General features: G+C 50.5%; 1 protein-coding gene across 1 annotated transcript; it reads left to right on the top strand.

Annotated features, from left to right (window-relative positions):
* The first annotated feature begins 6,495 nt into the window (after positions 1-6,495).
* On the top strand, positions 6,496-17,306 carry idh1 (isocitrate dehydrogenase (NADP(+)) 1). The gene is made up of 9 exons (XM_078939046.1): positions 6,496-6,653; positions 6,970-7,109; positions 9,122-9,413; positions 9,568-9,670; positions 10,354-10,531; positions 10,690-10,841; positions 10,920-11,060; positions 11,137-11,299; positions 16,992-17,306. The coding sequence occupies exons 2-9, from the start codon at positions 6,988-6,990 to the stop codon at positions 17,083-17,085; spliced, it is 1,245 nt and encodes a 414-aa protein (XP_078795172.1). The 5' UTR covers positions 6,496-6,653; positions 6,970-6,987; the 3' UTR covers positions 17,086-17,306.
* Positions 17,307-17,532: the final 226 nt, after the last annotated feature.

The following is a 17,532-nucleotide window of genomic DNA, read 5'->3' on the forward strand; positions in this document are numbered from 1 at the left end:
GAACCACAGACCTAACAGTGACACACAGAGGACTGAGAGACTCCAACTTAAAAACGCTCGATTACTAAGTGCAGGCAGCTGAGCCCCCCTCCCCAGAGAGCAGCAGGTAGAGGAGGGAGGAAGCATCCAGGAGGAGTGACAGCTGACCTGTTAAACACAGAGGCAGTCAGAAACAAAACACCAAACGGTTTAAAGAGCTTCTCTGTAGGATTCATCTGTTTGTAAATCTGACTGATGACGTCACTGTCTCACCTGCCGTGGGCCTCACTTCCCATGATCCACAGCGCTCGGTAATATACGAGACGATCTTTTAAACGTGCTTTTATTAAAGTTACGGTTATTATGAAGCCCCTGTTCGCTCATCATTTTCATTTTAATCTGTGTGGTCAGTGCTTTTTCTGTTGAAGAATGGAGCCGGAAAGAAGCCAGGGTTAGCCGTATGCTAACACGGGCTAACGACATTAGCCATGAATAATCCATGCAGGAAATGCTGCAATCTGCATCCTGGCTGCACGTCAATATGTGAGAATAACATCAGCGTTTATTTAGTCGGGACACGACTGGAAACACAAATCCATGTGATTTTTCAAACGGTTTCTAAGGACTGAGACACATTTCTGCTTTGAAGCTCACACACCGCCCCAAAGCCGCTGTGTGTGTGCTGACGGTCCGAGCTCTGCTCCGAGACACACACTTTTAGACCCGGTTCTGAGTTCTGTAGCTCGTTCCCCTAGAGCTGCGGGACGGATCACAGTCCTAAGTCTCCCACACATAGCGCACACGTAACAAAGCACCCCCCCTTCCCCTCAAACACAAAGCTGTAAGTCTGCGCTCCGCCGGTCCACTTGACTAGTTAAGTGCGGGAGCGGACCACTTCTTTTCTATTTTGTTTGTTACTTTTTTTGTTAAAGTCACTTCCCTCACTTTATACTGGATCATCGCAGATGAGTCATTAGTTGGGAAATAAAATACATTAAGTACCGGTAATAAAGTAAAATAACGAATAACAATTATATGAGAACGAAAGATTAAAAATAGCCCCCCCCCCCGACGATATCATCTTCCATCCCTATTGTTTACTGCAAACATCGTCAACTGCCAATTTAAGGGACATCGCCCAACCTTACTATCTTCCAACAGTGTGTGTCTGTAGTGTTTGTGGTTGTATGTTAAGACATGTGTTGATTTGTTGACATGTATGTTTTTAACTGTGTGCGTTTGTCGATATGGTTTTCTGTGTTTTTGTCTCATTTCTAAATTAACGTTAGACAAACGTGAAATGTATTAACTATTAAATAGAAAGTGAGGATATGTCAAAGAAAATGTCGACTCTGTATTAAAACTAAAGCATTACATCATCAGCATACTGTGAGTAAACTAAAGACACATAAATCCTGCCAGTTTACAGGATTGTGAGGTCGGCCGTGAGGATACGCTCCATGTTCTGCTTCACCTCGCAGCCTTCGCTGTAACTGAACAAGAAATACATAAAACACACAGATTTAAAGGGAAAGAAGGACTAAAATGATCAATTCCATCCATAGAACAGATTAGTGGACACGCATTTGTTTTCTCATTAGTTGCTCATGATGGCGAGGACGAGGACACATGTGGTAAAGTCTCACCAGCCTCCACTGACCGCATGTTGATTCTGATGAGGAAGAAAACCCGCAGAATCGACCCCCAGACCCGCCCCGTTACTATCACCAAGTAAACAACCGTGAAAGGAAATGTATATGGAAAAAATACTGACAAGTATTAAAAATGTCCGCAACAGTTAGTGAAGAATGACATTATTAGAATGAGCTGAGTAATTTAAGCCACCCGATGATCCAGGTGTTGCGCAATGGTCTCTGTGCGCCGTTTTACCTCGCAACCATCGCCCCCACTACCTCTCCCCTTTCAGGCCGTTCCATACTCTGCCATATATTTCACTATAGCAGAACTAAAGTGCATCAGTTACTAATAGCAAGCACTGAATCGCCACCCCCTACTATCTAGGAAAGTACCGTTGCGCCCGAGTCTTAATTCACTATCCTCTTACTTAGTTGCGGCCACACTTGACATGTCCAAACCAGCTACCCGGGCACTTTGCAAAGCACAACCCCGGTTTGTTGAAAACGATACTCACATAAGTAAGCGGACAATCATATCTGTCCGTTTATTTTGAGCACACCCAACACCAGCCAAACAGCATTAACTTCACTTCTGCTCACAGCTCCCTCACTTATGGTGAGTGATTTAACACAACCAAGATTCCCCACTTCCCATGAGTCTTAAAAGCTGAAGGCGGGGCTAACCCCCAGATCATCACATTATATTGATTTACTGAGCAGTGCTATTTTTGAAGCATTCCCGTTAAATGATATTTACCCTTCCAATCCTTTTTTACATTCTGGCTTTAACTGGGACAGTGATCTTTGTGTCTTTTATGGAGATGATGTAGAAACTGTGGAACATCTTTTCTTTGAATGTTTTCATGTAAAAGAGTTTTGGTCTTCTTTTCATAATTGGCTCAAATCCAAAAATTTCATCATTAACCCTTTAAATTGGAATACAATTAAAATTCAATTACAATTAATTGACAAAAATGACTTTCTGATTAATGCACTGATTGTAATTTTAAAGCATTTTATTCATTCTTGTAAATTCTTAAAAGTGAAACCTCACATTAATGGATTACTCAACCATCTCAACCTATTCTCTAAATCTTTACATTACATGAATCATAAGAAAGCCCAGACATTGTGTAATTGATTTGATCTATTTAAACTTTTGTAATAGACCCTCATTTTTATTGATTATTTCTTTAAGTTATATTTGTTTTCATATTTCATGGGCGCCCGCGGGCACAGGGTTGGTGACCCCTGCTCTACAACATTCAATTCCTGGGGGGGCTGGCTGGCTGAATGCCTGCCTGCTATGCATGCGGCTCCCATTGCTGGTGCTCCAACACTGCTTATGCCGATCCTGTGGTTTTCCTTTTTTCCTGTCCCAAGTCTGGCTGTTCATCCTTTAGAAAGGATCAAAACTCCAACCCACCTTCATCACACACACCTGCGACTCATCAGCAGATTTGCCATGAGCCATTCAAGGGTCTTTGGAGTTTTAGGTCACACAACCAGGATCAATGAAAAACAGTAATAAAAAACAAATGGAAAATCGCCCTGTGACATTCACTTTTACTGCTGCAGAATTCGTAAAATGAAACATTCATCAAAATCTCTGCAACCTAGCAGAAAGTTACAAAAGGCAAGTTTTGTTTGTGAGGTGTTAAAGTTTCATTCCCATGCTGTTGATACTTTTCATAATTTGATAGAAAAGGGAGGAGCAATTTTTGGTTGGTGTAGAATTACTATGGCAGCCTGTATGTGTTTCTCATTGTGGTTCAGGCAGAAACCCATCAGACCAAAGCAGCATGTGTTCCAGCTCAAAAGGTGAACATGAAGCATCAGTGGATTCAAAGTGCTGCATACTCACTAAAACTGTCTGCAGTCAGGACGTTTCTGCCTTTCCCGCCTGTCATTTCAGCTGGACTTGAAGATTTTTGTAGTTGAGTTTTGGATTACAATTGAAAAAAAACATTATTTTTAACACAAAGAGCACGAGCTGCAGCTCCGCCAGTGACCACTCCCCTCACCACCAGCACAAGGCCCCACCCACCCATGAGCCCCAGACTGTCCCTGTTTTTAAAAGAAGGCCTGATTAACCTGCTGTTTACATTATTTTCTGCAGTCCGCATTGCTGCTAGTATGTTTTTGGGTTCTCTTGGCCAGGCTGTCAATCAAACTTGGAGCAGCACTCCAAACAGCTGACCAAGAACTGTTTCTTCCAGTTGTGGAACATTTCTAAGCTCAGTGTCATGTGAAGATCTGGAACTTCTTATTCATGCCTTTGTTTCTACACGGCCAGACTTCTGTAACAGTCTGTTTTCCTCACCTGCCGTTGATCCAGAACTCTGCTGTCGAGGATCTGGAGCCGCACTAAAAGAAGAGATCCTCAAAGCTCTTCCAGGTTGTTTACCGCTTTCAATATCAAATCTTTGTGTTGACTTTTAGGGCCCTCCATGGTCAGGGTCCTTCATATGTTTTCTGATTTGATCGCCCCCTACAGACCATCTGGTGCACTGAGGTCTGTGGATCAGAACTTCTTGATGGTTCCTCACAGACGGTTCCGGACCAAAGGGGACAGATCCTTCCAGGCTGTTGTTCCTAAACTCTGGAATGAACTCCCCTTTTTTTCCTTCTTTTTCTTTATTTTTGAAGCACCGTTCAGGCTCTTAGACCGTTTAAAAGTACTGGAGAAGCTACATTCAGCAATGTTGGAAATAAACAGCACTTATTTCCTCAATCATACTTTTAGAACCACATTGGTTAAGGCATATTCATGCCATTTTTTTCATATACTGAAAAATGTTTTGTTGAGGAAATCGGACAATGTTGACCTATTACCTTGAAGAACAAATATATTTGAAGTTACCAAAATAAAAGCCCTATGAAAGGTTTCCTGCTTTGTTGTTGTTTCGAGTTTTGCTTTTGGTCCCAATCTGTCCTGAGTGTATTAAAGTCCTGTCTTTCCCTTCCTCCTGTGCTGGCCCATATTATGCTCTTCCCCTGTTTTGAGTGTTAGGGTTAGGGTTAGGGTTAGGTTAGGGTTAGGTTAGGGTTAGCTCCATGAAGCTTTCACGGGGTTCATGTAATTGTGCCGGAAAAATGAACCAACTATTCAGGGCTTTGAAACCACACAGAACAGCGGCATCTGGTGGCGAACTGGACGTATATCATTTGCTTCATCTAAGCTCTTTGTAGCACTTCAATGTGGAAATGATAATGAAAACATGTAAAACAAAATAATGTTGTTAATGATGATAAAAAAAATGTAAATTACAACGAGTTAGGTTTTCTGTGAGAAATGCTTAACACAGGAAAACACACATACATGAAGAAAATACATACAAGGCAAAAAAGAAAACATTGTAAAAGAACCCAGAACCTCTGGATGCAGGCCCCACCTTTACCACTTACCTATTTCTATTGTTGCAAATACTACTCGCCATTGTAAATTCATACAAAGTATTCTGTTTATAAATATAATATAAATAATGTTTGTAGTGTATTATCTTATTAGGAGAAACCGAGTTGAAACGACCCCAAGCCACAGTCCTTTGTTTCCAAGGAGCCGTGGTAAAGTGAACCGACGCTGATCCTGACCCTGGTTAGACCCAACAATGCATGTGGCGCTTCATACGTCATCAACCACATGCTCTGCGTTAGTTGACACACGCCCCAAAACATTGTGCCGAACCACGCAGCTTCATGAAGATGAAACAAGCGCCGAAGCGTCCATGTCAAACGGGCCGTCCCTACCTCGGACTCCCGCCTCCCCTTCTCTGCATCTGGGTACCCCCTCAACCTCCCGCCGTAACATCTTGCCCATTTTTATTTGTGACATTTAAAAGTAAGATCCAGAACGGTTCTTCTGACTGAGGAACAGCTGCTTATTTCTCTATAGAAGTCTATGGGATTTTGGCGTCTTGGAGCCACTTCCTGTTTGGAACGTCAAGGGGGAGGAGTCACTCAGTCCAGTTCTCTTGTACAGTCAATGGTTAGATGTCATTTTAAATGATGTTGTCATTTTCTTATAACCCAGTTATTTTTAATAAACCAAACTATCTGAGGTATCATCGAGTTATAGTCCAAATGTCAGCAGACAACACTGGCACAGCCTTTGATATGGGTGAACTCGGGTTCAACGTTTCTGTAGTGGAGATCCTCAAAGTTTTCATTTACCATTTTGTCCCTTGGAAGTGATCTGAATAGCTGATTTTCATGGGCTTGGCTCTCTTCAGTAACTGACTTTGATTCCATCTGCAGGTCCTGTTTTCCAACAAACTTCTAACTTTGTGTGTTTGGTTGAACTCCATTTCTCAACAACTAGACTTCACATGAGATCCCTAAATGCAACACAAACTCCACTGCTGTTCGGCTTTATGCCACACTTGTTATCAGTTTACTGACAACCTCTCAATCTTTACGGATCAGTTTTTACCTCAGAAACAAAAACCTTCTGATTTTCCTGCAGGAGACCACAGAGGACGGGTCCTGAGTGACCCCCTGGATTGAAGGAACTTTGGATCCTTCTGGGTCACATTGATCATCCCGCTTTGTTAAGTTTTGTGTGTTTGTTTTGTTTGTGTGAGGGGGGGAGAAAAACTGGACGCTGTTATGGCACAGCCTGTCCCACATTCAAACTTTTCTGTACATGTTGTTAATAAAGTTTTAGGAAATCGTATTTTGAAAAAAAACTGTAAATGTATTTTTTCTTTCCCTCCCTTTTTTTGTCATGTTGTAATTTGTCGTACCGTCAATTGATCAAAGAATTTTTCCTCAAAAAAAAAAAGAACAGCCTGTCCCAGCTTTCCTGCTTCCGGGTTCGTCACGTGGTACAAGGTACGTTGAGCTGCACCAATCAGTGGCTCTGTTTTCTCCTCATTCTGTGTGGGCTTGTCTGATTGGTCCGGACGCTCGGCTCTCGGCGCTGATAGGCTGTGCGCATGCTCGGGGCATGCCCGCTCCAGCGGCTCTGCCCTGCTGTCAGCGGGGACCCGCGTCAGTTCGCTTCCTCCTCTGATCCCTGCCGGTGGACCGAACGAGGTAAGAAGCCCGTCTCGGTGCAGCGTCGCGGTTCCGCGCTCCATTCGGGTTCGGATGGCAGGAAAAGGTTCCGGTACCAGGCCCGGGAGCGCGTCTGCGCCAGATGCTTGATGCTGGTCTGAACCTGACCTGGACCCTGATCCGGATCCTCCAGCTCCGTCTGCGGCCGGAGGGCCATCGGCCGCCAAATGACGGTCACGGGAACAGGAAGCGGCTCACCCCGCCGCGCGCGCAGATGATCGTTGAATGTGCAGCGTCCCAGGCCCCCCCTCCCTGAATGACGGCTTTGACTCCTGCCTCTGCTTCTCCCCCCCAGCTGCCTCCAAGCTGCAAGATGTCTGGGAAGATCAAGGCCGGCTCCGTGGTGGAGATGCAGGGGGACGAGATGACCCGGGTCATCTGGGAGCTCATCAAGGAGAAGCTCATCCTGCCGTACCTGGAGCTGGACCTGCACAGGTGAGACGCAGCGCGCGCGCGCGCTGTCCACAGTGGACGGGTCAGAGTTCACTGCGCGTGGCTGATCATAAACCAGGAGGAATATCAAAGTTCATCTGCGTGAACTCCAGTCCTGGGGGGTCAGACGGGTTTCCAGAACATCTGGGGAGCAGAGGAGACTGTGGGACAAAGTTCAGAACCTCCTCCTGCTCTTCTGGTTCTTCTGGTTCCTTTTCCTGTTTTGGGACAAAGGGGGTCAGGAGTCAGTGAGGAAGAACTGAAACTCTGATGCTTCCAGGCAGAAGGTGGTGGTGGTGTGTGTGTGTGTGTGTGTGTGTGTGTGGGGGGGGGGGGGTCGTGTCAGCTGAGCGGGCATCATAAAGCTGTGACTGCTCCTCTCTGCTCCACACATCGTCTTCCTGATGACGATGATGAAGAAGAAAAGTCTTCCTCACTCTGTTATGGCTTCTGTCTGTGAAGTAAGTGGGTGAAAGGTCAGAGCTGCTCCTGAACAATGGCGCTGTGTCTGCAGTCGGAGGCTTACGCCACGGCGCTCATGTGTGCCTGCGCCGTTACAGGTGACGGCGAGCTCGCTCAGCGCCTCTGTCTGATCCACCCTGACGCCTGCCTGTTCCCCGTCCTGTTTCTGGTTCCGGTCGGCGTCTTTGCCCCCCGGCTTTCCTCCAGCTGGGAGGCTGAACCTCAGGTGGATCATGAGCCGATCTGCTGCTGATGTCGTAGCTTCTGGACAACCTGAACCCTCACAAACATGGAAAGAAAACCACAAAGATTCCAGTTTGGGATGAGTTTCTGGACCGCTGAAGGACCAGAAGTGAGGAATGTTCACGTCTGTTGGTGTTAATGTAACCACAAAGGGCGGCGATCCGGTGTTTTGGTCTGCTGTCTCTGCAGCAGCTGTCTATGCAGAGTGAAGACGGCGTCCAGCGTGACATCACAGCTGGAGGGAGACGGGTGATGAGGTCCGGGGTCTCCAGAGGGGGGAGAGCTGTGATTGGAATTCTTTAAGCGTTTGTTGTTATGGTGATATTACCATCACCGAACGTACAAACGCCACAGAGGGGCAGAAAGGGGGGGGTCTGGAGCAGCCCGATGGAAATTTGTCATTTTCCAGTTGAGTGACACCTGTGAGTGTTTGAGGTGTTTAGTCATTAGCAGTTACTGCTGGAACATTTCATAGTTTCACTGTTTCCTATGGAGAAATAGAAGTACAGATGTGAATCAGACTTGATCTTATTTGAATCTTTACTTCTGCTGAACACAGAATGCTTAGAACAGGCTGATGACGTCACCAGCTGTCTCAGGTTGTTAGAGTTCCTGCAGGTGGAGGAACATCTACAGAGGTGGAGGTTTTTGAGTTTGGGGAGGATTCAGAGAGAAAAAAGATTTGAATAGAAACTGAAAAAGAGTTTGGTACATTTCAGTTAAAAGTTTTTAGATTTTCAAAAACAAACATGTAAAGATCTTGAATATGAACCTGACTGATGTTATTGTTTTATGTATTTACGTGCGACTAGAGTAATGGAAGTTCACATTAGCCACCCTGCATCGCCTGCACAGATTTAAAGTTAAACCTAGAGTGAACGTCCCGTTAGTTGTCACCCACCCAGGTGGGTGAAATCGCCTGGAGGAGCGCTGAGCTGCAGAAACAGGAACCCTAATCCTTCTCTGGGTCCGGGCGGCCAGGAAAAAAGTTCAGCACTGACCGCATGCATTTCAAAAATGATGTGCAAATATCAATATTTAACATCCATAAAGTTGAGGCATCCCACAGTGGGCTGGTGTTTTTCCAGAAGCTGCCTGTGCAGATGCCTGCATGCACATGAGGCGCCTGCTGTCTGTCAGCCTCTTCAGGACTGTTTCTCCTCTGCAGGTTTAGCCAGATTCGATCATTCAATGCACGACTACCATCTGCTGTTTTTCTTGTTAGGCTGCTTTGTTGACCATCGTGCTTCCATGTTCCTGCTGCATATCTTTAGTAAATGTTAATTATTTTGCTGTGTTGGCGTGCTCAGCTTTGACCTGGGCGTGGAAAACCGCGACGCCACAGACGACCGGGTGACCGTCGAGGCGGCAGAGGCGGTCCGCCGTTACAACGTGGGCATCAAGTGTGCCACCATCACACCAGACGAGAAACGCGTGGAGGAGTTCAAGCTGAAGCAGATGTGGCGTTCACCCAATGGGACCATCCGCAACATCCTGGGGGGCACCGTGTTTAGGGAGGCAATCGTCTGCAAGAACATCCCCCGCCTGGTGTCCGGCTGGGTAAAGCCCATCATCATTGGCAGGCACGCCCACGGAGACCAGGTGAGCTCTCTGGTAGCGGTAATGGCAGCTCACCTGACTGTGCCAAGGTCAACAGCGGTGTCGTCAGTGTCTGCTCTTGAGCAATGGACGTCCTATGGCTGCACTCCGGGAACTTTGCTCTCTGTTATCACTGCCGCTGTCCTCTTCTTCTCAGTACAAAGCCACAGACTTTGTTGTAGCCGGTCCTGGAAAGGTGGAGATCATATACACGCCTGTGAACGGAGAGCCAGTCAAGTATGTTGTGCACAACTTTGAGGGTAAGAGAAGCAGTGATACCATGAAACCAAGAACCAAAACACGTAGGCCTCAGGCCCACCAGGTTACCACAGTTTGGTTTACTGCTGTCAATCATGATCTGTAATTATTTACTCTATCTTTAATCTAAATTTTCTATGAAAATGCTCATTTTTATTACATTTTTCATTGAAATTTGTTACATTGTGACACAGAAAAAGATGAAATACAACTAAAAAGTGGTTTTATGACGTTTTCCTAATACAAAAAAACCTGTCAGGTCCAGATTTCTCTATTTTAACGTACGAAAGTACACTTTTCTGAGCAAGCCAGAACATTTTTACAATGTATGATGCTATAAACTATTAATATATACCATAAATCAGCAGACCTAACTGCATAGTTCCCTGTCCCATGCGATCAGCCGCATTAGGTTATGACAGTGAACACCTCGCCCGGCTTTATCCCTTACATAGTAGAGAACAGCTGTGGCGTCGTGTTTTTGTTCGGGTTAGTACTATACAGAAATACAAAGTACCGGTAGTTATTATAGTAGATTTTATAGTTATTCTCTGCATAAACCAGGCCACACACAGACATGACTTCATCATTCACAGCTCACCACCGTTGACCTTTAATCGCCACCGTTGACCATAGGTCTCCTCCGGTTGACCTGTGTTTGGTCCGTGTTGTCTGTGTCTTCCAGGCACGGGGGGTGTGGCCTTAGGGATGTACAACACGGATAAGTCCATACAGGACTTTGCCCACAGCTCCTTTCAGATGGCTCTGTCCAAAGGTTGGCCTCTGTACCTCAGCACCAAGAACACCATCCTGAAGCAGTACGATGGCCGCTTCAAAGACATCTTCCAGGAGATCTACGAGAAGTACGGACCTACAACGTCAACAAGGGTGTCAATGAGAAGCAGCGGGGGGCGGTTGGAAATGATGTGGGATACCTTAAGGCCTGGAGTCGGACACCACAATGTACACCAAACTGTCATATTCACTGCAGCAGAACTCTAAGCGGATGTCTGCATTTCAGGCAATACCGCTCTCAGTTTGAGGCCAAAGGCATCTGGTATGAGCACCGCCTGATTGACGACATGGTTGCTCAAGCCATGAAATCTGAAGGAGGGTTTGTCTGGGCCTGCAAGAATTATGATGGAGATGTACAGTCTGATTCTGTGGCACAAGGTCAGAGCAGAAATGTGTTGATTAACAGGCAGAGACGGCTCTTCCTGGACTTCCCTGACCTCTGCCTGTCGCCCTCAGGGTACGGTTCTCTCGGGATGATGACCAGCGTGCTGGTGTGTCCTGATGGACGCACCGTAGAAGCAGAGGCCGCACACGGGACCGTGACACGGCACTACAGACAGCATCAGCAGGGGAAAGAAACTTCCACCAACCCCATTGGTAGGAAAGAAACACCAGTGAATGGGTTCAGAAGCTGGTTCTGATGTGGTCTGTTCATGTTCTGCGCTTCCTTCAGCCTCCATCTTCGCATGGACACGGGGCCTCCTGCACCGGGCCGAGCTGGACGACAACAGCAAGCTGCGCGTCTTTGCCGAGTCTCTGGAAGCCGTGTGCATTGAAACCATTGAGGCTGGGTTCATGACCAAGGACTTGGCTATCTGCATCAAAGGCTTGTCCAAGTCAGTTCTGGGGGGTCAAAGGTGTCATGAAGATGTTAGGTTTAATAGTTCTAACTTTAGAACAGGAGATTCCTAAAGAAAAAAACACACCTGCTGTTAGAGAGAGTATTGCTCCTCCCACACTTGCAAAGGGACAGGACCCAGGATTTCACTCTGTCACGTTTTTATTCACCCGTTGTAACAGTATTGCTGAAAAACCTTCAAACATTCAGAAACAGAGCAATAAATAAGCAGGTTAGTACATTAATGATCCAACATGAGGTAAACCAGGTGAGTAAATTCAGGTAAAAAATTAAACCAACAGTTTGTTAACCAAAAAACTCAAGGTTACATTTTGGGAAAGTTTAAACAAATCCAACTAACGTTTGCTGTCAAGTAGATTTTAACAAATAATTATATTCTTATTTTTAGGCTGATAAGTATGTAGGATATTATCAATACACAGGTTTTAAGGACATTGTCCGACATTAATTACTGTTTGTTCACTCAATACAACTAAACAAGCAGTAAAAGTCCAGCATGGAGCTTCCCATAGCCCTTTAAGTCCCAGTCCCAGTCCAACACACGCACTCGTTCCCGTCCCACACGCGCACTCGTTCCTGTCCCACACGCGCACTCGTTCCAGTCCCACACACGCACTCGTTCCCGTCCCACACGCGCACTCGTTCCTGTCCCACACGCGCACTCGTCCCAGTCCAACACACGCACTCGTTCCCGTCCCACACGCGCACTCGTTCCTGTCCCACACGCGCACTCGTTCCAGTCCCACACACGCACTCGTTCCTGTCCAACACACGCACTCGTTCCAGTCCCACACACGCACTCGTTCCCGTCCCACACACGCACTCGTTCCAGTCCCACACACGCACTCGTTCCCGTCCCACACACGCAATCGTTCCATACCCACACGCGCACTCGTTCCAGTCCCACACACGCACTCGTTCCCGTCCCACACACGCACTCGTTCCTGTCCCACACACGCACTCGTTCCCGTCCCACACACGCACTCGTTCCAGACCCACACGCGCACTCGTTCCAGTCCCACACACGCACTGGTTCCTGTCCCACACGCGCACTCGTTCCTGTCCCACACGCGCACTCGTTCCTGTCCCACACCCGCACTCGTTCCTGTCCCACACACGCACTCGTTCCAGTCCCACACACGCACTCGTTCCTGTCCCACACACGCACTCGTTCCTGTCCCACACACGCACTCGTTCCAGTCCCACACGCGCACTCGTTCCAGTCCCACACACGCACTCGTTCCAGTCCCACACACGCACTGGTTCCTGTCCCACACGCGCACTCGTTCCTGTCCCACACGCGCACTCGTTCCTGTCCCACACACGCACTCGTTCCTGTCCCACACACGCACTCGTTCCAGTCCCACACACGCACTGGTTCCTGTCCCACACGCGCACTCGTTCCTGTCCCACACACGCACTCGTTCCAGTCCCACACGCGCACTCGTTCCAGTCCCACACACGCACTCGTTCCAGTCCCACACACGCACTCGTTCCTGTCCCACACACGCACTCGTTCCAGTCCCACACACGCACTCGTTCCTGTCCCACACGCGCACTCGTTCCTGTCCCACACGCGCACTCGTTCCTGTCCCACACACGCGCTCGTTCCAGTCCCACACACGCACTCGTTCCAGTCCCACACACGCACTCGTTCCTGTCCAACACACGCACTCGTTCCTGTCCCACACACGCACTCGTTCCAGTCCCACACACGCACTCGTTCCTGTCCCACACACGCACTCGTTCCTGTCCCACACACGCACTCGTTCCAGTCCCACACACGCACTCGCTCCAGTCCCACACGCACTCGTTCCAGTCCCACACACGCACTCGTTCCAGTCCCACACACGCACTCGTTCCAGTCCCACACACGCACTCGTTCCAGTCCCACACACGCACTCGTTCCTGTCCCACACACGCACTCGTTCCTGTCCCACACACGCACTCGTTCCTGTCCCACACACGCATTCGTTCCGGTCCCACACACGCACTCGTTCCTGTCCCACACACGCACTCGTTCCGGTCCCACACACGCACTCGTTCCGGTCCCACACACGCACTCGTTCCAGTCCCACACACGCACTCGTTGCAGTCCCACACACGCACTCGTTCCTGTCCCACACACGCACTCGTTCCAGTCCCACACACGCACTCGTTCCTGTCCCACACACGCACTCGTTCCAGTCCCACACACGCACTCGTTCCTGTCCCACACACGCACTCGTTCCTGTCCCACACACGCACTCGTTCCTGTCCCACACACGCACTCGTTCCAGTCCCACACACGCACTCGCTCCAGTCCCACACGCACTCGTTCCAGTCCCACACACGCACTCGTTCCTGTCCCACACACGCACTCGTTCCTGTCCCACACACGCACTCGTTGCAGTCCCACACACGCATTCGTTCCGGTCCCACACACGCACTCGTTCCGGTCCCACACACGCACTCGTTCCGGTCCCACACACGCACTCGTTCCGGTCCCACACACGCACTCGTTCCGGTCCCACACACGCACTCGTTCCTGTCCCACACACGCACTCGTTCCTGTCCCACACACGCACTCGTTGCAGTCCCACACACGCACTCGTTCCTGTCCCACACACGCACTCGTTCCTGTCCCACACACGCACTCGTTCCTGTCCCACACACGCACTCGTTCCTGTCCCACACACGCACTCGTTCCAGTCCCACACACGCACTCGTTCCTGTCCCACACACGCACTCGTTCCAGTCCCACACACGCACTCGTTCCTGTCCCACACACGCACTCGTTCCTGTCCCACACACGCACTCGTTCCTGTCCCACACACGCACTCGTTCCAGTCCCACACACGCACTCGTTCCTGTCCCACACACGCACTCGTTCCAGTCCCACACACGCACTCGTTCCTGTCCCACACACGCACTCGTTCCAGTCCCACACACGCACTCGTTCCTGTCCCACACACGCACTCGTTCCTGTCCCACACACGCACTCGTTCCAGTCCCACACACGCACTCGTTCCTGTCCCACACACGCACTCGTTCCTGTCCCACACACGCACTCGTTGCAGTCCCACACACGCACTCGTTCCAGTCCCACACACGCACTCGTTCCTGTCCCACACACGCACTCGTTCCTGTCCCACACACGCACTCGTTCCTGTCCCACACACGCACTCGTTCCAGTCCCACACACGCACTCGTTCCTGTCCCACACACGCACTCGTTCCTGTCCCACACACGCACTCGTTGCAGTCCCACACACGCACTCGTTCCAGTCCCACACACGCACTCGTTCCTGTCCCACACACGCACTCGTTCCTGTCCCACACACGCACTCGTTCCTGTCCCACACACGCACTCGTTCCAGTCCCACACACGCACTCGTTCCTGTCCCACACACGCACTCGTTCCTGTCCCACACACGCACTCGTTCCAGTCCCACACACGCACTCGTTCCAGTCCCACACACGCACTCGTTCCAGTCCCACACACGCACTCGTTCCCGTCCCACACGCGCACTCGTTCCCGTCCCACACACGCACTCGTTCCAGTCCCACACACGCACTCGTTCCTGTCCAACACACGCACTCGTTTCAGACCCACACGCGCACTCGTTCCAGTCCCACACGCGCACTCGTTCCTGTCCCACACGCGCACTCGTTCCCGTCCCACACACGCACTCGTTTCAGACCCACACGCGCACTCGTTCCAGTCCCACACACGCACTCGTTCCCGTCCCACACACGCACTCGTTTCAGACCCACACGCGCACTCGTTCCAGTCCCACACGCGCACTCGTTCCTGTCCCACACACGCACTCGTTCCTGTCCAACACACGCACTCGTTCCAGTCCCACACACGCACTCGTTCCAGTCCCACACACGCACTCGTTCCTGTCCAACTCACGCACTCGTTCCAGTCCCACACACGCACTCGTTCCAGTCCCACACACGCACTCGTTCCAGTCCCACACACGCACTCGTTCCAGTCCCACACACGCACTCGTTCCTGTCCAACACACGCACTCGTTCCAGTCCCACACACGCACTCGTTCCAGTCCCACACACGCACTCGTTCCCGTCCCACACACGCACTCGTTTCAGACCCACACGCGCACTCGTTCCAGTCCCACACGCGCACTCGTTCCTGTCCCACACGCGCACTCGTTCCTGTCCCACACGCGCACTCGTTCCTGTCCCACACACGCACTCGTTGCAGTCCCACACACGCACTCGTTCCTGTCCCACACACGCACTCGTTCCTGTCCCACAAACGCGCTCGTTCCAGTCCCACACACGCACTCGTTCCAGTCCCACACACGCACTCGTTCCTGTCCAACACACGCACTCGTTCCTGTCCCACACACGCACTCGTTCCAGTCCCACACACGCACTCGTTCCTGTCCCACACACGCACTCGTTCCAGTCCCACACACGCACTCGTTCCTGTCCCACACACGCACTCGTTCCAGTCCCACAGACTCACTCGTTCCAGTCCCACACACGCACTCGTTCCTGTCCCACACGCGCACTCGTTCCTGTCCCACACGCGCACTCGTTCCTGTCCCACACACGCACTCGTTCCAGTCCCACACACGCACTCGTTCCTGTCCCACACACGCACTCGTTCCAGTCCCACACACGCACTCGCTCCAGTCCCACACGCACTCGTTCCAGTCCCACACACGCACTCGTTCCAGTCCCACACACGCACTCGCTCCAGTCCCACACACGCACTCGTTCCAGTCCCACACACGCACTCGTTCCTGTCCCACACACGCACTCGTTCCTGTCCCACACGCGCACTCGTTCCTGTCCCACACGCGCACTCGTTCCTGTCCCACACACGCACTCGTTGCAGTCCCACACACGCACTCGTTCCTGTCCCACACACGCACTCGTTCCTGTCCCACAAACGCGCTCGTTCCAGTCCCACACACGCACTCGTTCCTGTCCAACACACGCACTCGTTCCTGTCCCACACGCGCACTCGTTCCTGTCCCACACACGCACTCGTTGCAGTCCCACACACGCACTCGTTCCTGTCCCACACACGCACTCGTTCCTGTCCCACAAACGCGCTCGTTCCAGTCCCACACACGCACTCGTTCCTGTCCAACACACGCACTCGTTCCAGTCCCACACACGCATTCGTTCCTGTCCCACACACGCATTCGTTGCAGTCCCACACACGCACTCGTTCCTGTCCCACACACGCATTCGTTCCGGTCCCACACACGCACTCGTTCCTGTCCCACACACGCACTCGTTCCAGTCCCACACACGCACTCGTTCCAGTCCCACACACGCACTCGTTCCAGTCCCACACACGCACTCGTTCCAGTCCCACACACGCACTCGTTCCTGTCCCACACACGCACTCGTTCCTGTCCAACACACGCACTCGTTCCTGTCCCACACACGCACTCGTTCCTGTCCCACACACGCACTCGTTCCTGTCCCACACACGCACTCGTTCCAGTCTGTCGAGACAACGACTCCTCCGCTGATCAGCGTGACACTAAATCAGTCTTTCAGCATCAGCTTCTTTAGGGGTTTGTTGTGTGCGCCAGCTTCATGTGCAGCAGATCAGGGATGCAGATGTCAGGAATCTGAAGCATCTGTCTGTCTGTAAGCCCCGCCTCTCCGTCTGTAAGCCCCGCCTCTCCGTGTTTGCAGTGTGGCCCGCACCGACTACCTGAACACCTTTGAGTTCCTGGACAAGCTGGCGGAGAACCTGAAGACGAAGCTGGGCAGCCACCCCAAGCTGTGATGCCACGCCCCCTGCCTTACCAGAGCAGGGAGGAGGGCGGGGCCCTGCCGGGGCCCTGCCCCCCCCCCCCAAAACCACAAGCTCTTCTTGAGACTCTGAGCCGCCTTGAGCCGTGTCACCTGATCTGGGCTCTGTTTGATCACCTGACAGGCCGGAAGCTGAGGTCACATGATCTCCTTTACACGACCCTCCGGTTCGCACAATAAAGGGTTTTTCATGGCTGCAGTGCTTTCTGTCTGTGTGTGTGTGTGTGTGTGTGTGTATGGACATGCGTGTCAGCACATAAACCGCGTGTAAAAACGGGATCACGCAAACACGGCTGCGACTGAGCTTTGGGCTGTTCTGCATTTGATGAAGAGCATAGAATACATTTCATAAGCTATTTTATTTTCGACAAAAGGCTAGAGATCAGAATGAGTTCTAGGGAAAGAATCAAAACAATAATCA

The sequence above is a fragment of the Oryzias latipes genome, chromosome 21 (genome assembly GCF_053564925.1).
Source record: "Oryzias latipes strain Hd-rR chromosome 21, Olatipes_Hd-rR_3.1".
NCBI classification, from domain to species: domain Eukaryota; kingdom Metazoa; phylum Chordata; class Actinopteri; order Beloniformes; family Adrianichthyidae; genus Oryzias; species Oryzias latipes.

Bases quoted from the DNA above. Each gene is read 5' to 3' on its own strand.
- idh1 (XM_078939046.1), top strand. From the start codon at position 6,988: ATGTCTGGGAAGATCAAGGCCGGCTCCGTGGTGGAGATGCAGGGGGAC. The intron at 11,061-11,136 runs GTAGGAAAGAAA...CGCTTCCTTCAG, and splicing joins AACTTCCACCAACCCCATTG to CCTCCATCTTCGCATGGACA. The intron at 11,300-16,991 runs GTCAGTTCTGGG...CCGTGTTTGCAG, and splicing joins TGCATCAAAGGCTTGTCCAA to TGTGGCCCGCACCGACTACC.